Raw genomic sequence first — 2,455 nt, 5'->3', positions numbered from 1 at the left:
GCTTAGCCTGCATGACCTGGGTTTGAATCCATATGAAGAACGAGACGGTTCGTCGTGTCATTTGAAGTTCATACATATTCTCAATTAGCTGCTCGTGAATAACTTAAATTTTCAATGTCATTTTGTGTTAAATAATAAGTATGGTATGTTACTTTGAAGAGGAAATCATGAATACTACGAACTTACTACGTGCATTACGTATCTGACGTAATAATGAGAGTGGTAACATTTCAGGTATGTCATTTATTGTAATAAATGTGAGCTTGCAAGCCTTAAGGACAGTTTTATCTGTGATAAGGTGTTCCCTGATATTTGTAGTATCGTGGTATTACTTTACATCTTGAGTTATTGCGATACAGAGCAGTGTTTTCTAGTGGTGACTTGATGGAACCATTTTCAATAGTCCAACGACTGTACCGAGGAGCGATTAGAGGACCTGCTAGACAGTTGCGTTATGTGGGTTGCATGCGAATGAGGCGAAAGTCAATTCAGGTCGTTCGGATACTTTTGAACTCGACTGTACATGCATGTGGACTTCAGTAATGACTACTATGCACTACAGTCATAATTGCATCCAGCTTTACCACAGATATTGGTGATGAGGCTGGTCCTAATAATACAAACAACACTAGTGACAGCCAAATGGAAAGTACTTATAACAGGTAACCATGGATATATGCATATATAAAAGAAATTAGAATCGTTTATAGTATGTAGAGGAGACCGAAGGAGGCATTTGTGCATCGGTGCATGTCAAGGACATGTTTATCAATAACAGACTTACCCAAATGTTGACTGAAGACCAATCTGACCCAGCACAATAAGGTACGTGGTTGTTGCAGAGACGGTAGTCACTAACAATTTCCGGTCGATGTTCAGCAAACCAGATGCAGAGAACACAGGACGAAGCCCTCGCTCCACTTGTCTCAGGAAGTCCTTCACCTCAGGGGAGGTCTCTGTGATTCCTGCAGCCCTTCTCAATAACTCGGCCATCTTTACAGCCTCCTCTTCCAGCGCAGAACACGCAATCGCCATCGTTGCCAGATTAAACACGTGCCTGAGCAGCCAGCAGATGGTAAAACTTACAGATGTTATGGCCAGTACATTATCTACTGCCTGGGGCACCACCAGCATGACGAGCAATTCGTAGCTGCTGTAGATGCAGCCCAGCATGCTGTACATAACGTGGAAGGTGAGTGTGGGAGACACGTGAGCCTGCAGCAGCTCAGCAGCACGTTGCAGCAGCAGGTGGGCCTGCTGTAGCCTTCGCAGTCTGCCATTGTGTTCCACATGTGGAAGTTTCTGGCTCCAGCCAAGCAGCAGCTGAGACAGTCTGGGGTCTCCCAGTGGCGACAGTGACTCCACTAGGACAGCCTTCAGTGTTCTGAACCGAGTCCACAGTTCCAGCACAGACAGAAGAAACTGCTGCTTGAGAAATAAATCAGAGATTATAACCCAACTGTTTACGAACACCTGAACAATCATAAGTTGACCGAAACTCTTTCCAAGCGTCATAAATGAGGAGAGAATTAAGATCACGGCCATAAATACATCACTTATAACAGTCATATAGCCAAATTTTATCACTTCATTTGTAATGCTTGGAGCCAGTAATTCGTCAATATGATCCAAGGCATCAAGAAAACCCTTGTAGTATTTTAGTTCGTTGAGCGAACAGGTGAAAAAGCCTGAAATCAGTCTAAGAGGCATGACTACTTTCGACAGAACATCTGTAAACATTGTGATTTTCGGAATGTTGGGGTATATTTTGTAATAAGATATACAAAAATTCAAAATGCTTACTGTGATACTCAAGATCAGCGATGGTGATGAAGTTGTAAGGTAACTGCCGAGGCATTTACTAATACACCAGCGGGGTTCCTCTTGCATTCTGGTTTTTGGAGCAATGCCCATGAGCTGCCACAGCCTGTAGCACGTTCCTGGGGTTATGCAGAAAGGTACGTCATCCATTGGCATAACGATTGTTTTCGTACACAAGCAAACACTTCTAACACCCTGAGAGATTTTGTAACGAATTATTCTCTAATATCTTCCTGTCATCTTAGGGAGACCACGAAACGATCAGTAGGTTTAAGTCATCCCCCGTGGATACAGTGTGTCCCGCTAACAAAAAGTTTTTCAGCCATATAAGTTCCTCGCTGACGATACGACGTTGCTTAGCAACTGCCCTGGCCTTAAAACAAACGCTACCAACGATTTTCATTAATCTGATATCGCTGTATGGCACAGATCGAATAACAAGTATCAGGCTACGTTTAATAACGGTGAAATAGCACTCCGCTGTTATGACCTCATCTTTATCGTGAAATGAAGTTAGCACTATATAATAACTGCTTCTCAATATCAAATTTCTCTTTAATATTATTCCACGAGAGTGGAAGTGTAATACTGCATATATCCATTTACTACTGAGAAAAGGAAGAATGTGAAATTC

At 42.5% G+C, this 2,455-nt stretch overlaps 1 protein-coding gene across 1 annotated transcript; it reads right to left on the bottom strand.

The window, feature by feature from the left end:
* Window positions 1–780: 780 nt before the first annotated feature.
* LOC124775594 lies at window positions 781–1,710 on the bottom strand. The gene has a single exon (XM_047250425.1). The coding sequence runs from the start codon at window positions 1,708–1,710 to the stop codon at window positions 781–783; it is 930 nt and encodes a 309-aa protein (XP_047106381.1).
* Window positions 1,711–2,455: the final 745 nt, after the last annotated feature.

This window comes from Schistocerca piceifrons, chromosome 2 (genome assembly GCF_021461385.2).
Source record: "Schistocerca piceifrons isolate TAMUIC-IGC-003096 chromosome 2, iqSchPice1.1, whole genome shotgun sequence".
NCBI classification, from domain to species: Eukaryota; Metazoa; Arthropoda; class Insecta; order Orthoptera; family Acrididae; genus Schistocerca; species Schistocerca piceifrons.
The sequence above is the reverse complement of the archived record's forward strand: the minus strand, read 5'-3'. Positions and strand labels throughout refer to the sequence as shown.

Excerpts from the sequence above, each read along its gene's own strand:
- LOC124775594 (XM_047250425.1), bottom strand. The coding sequence starts at position 1,710 with ATGCCTCTTAGACTGATTTCAGGCTTTTTCACCTGTTCGCTCAACGAA.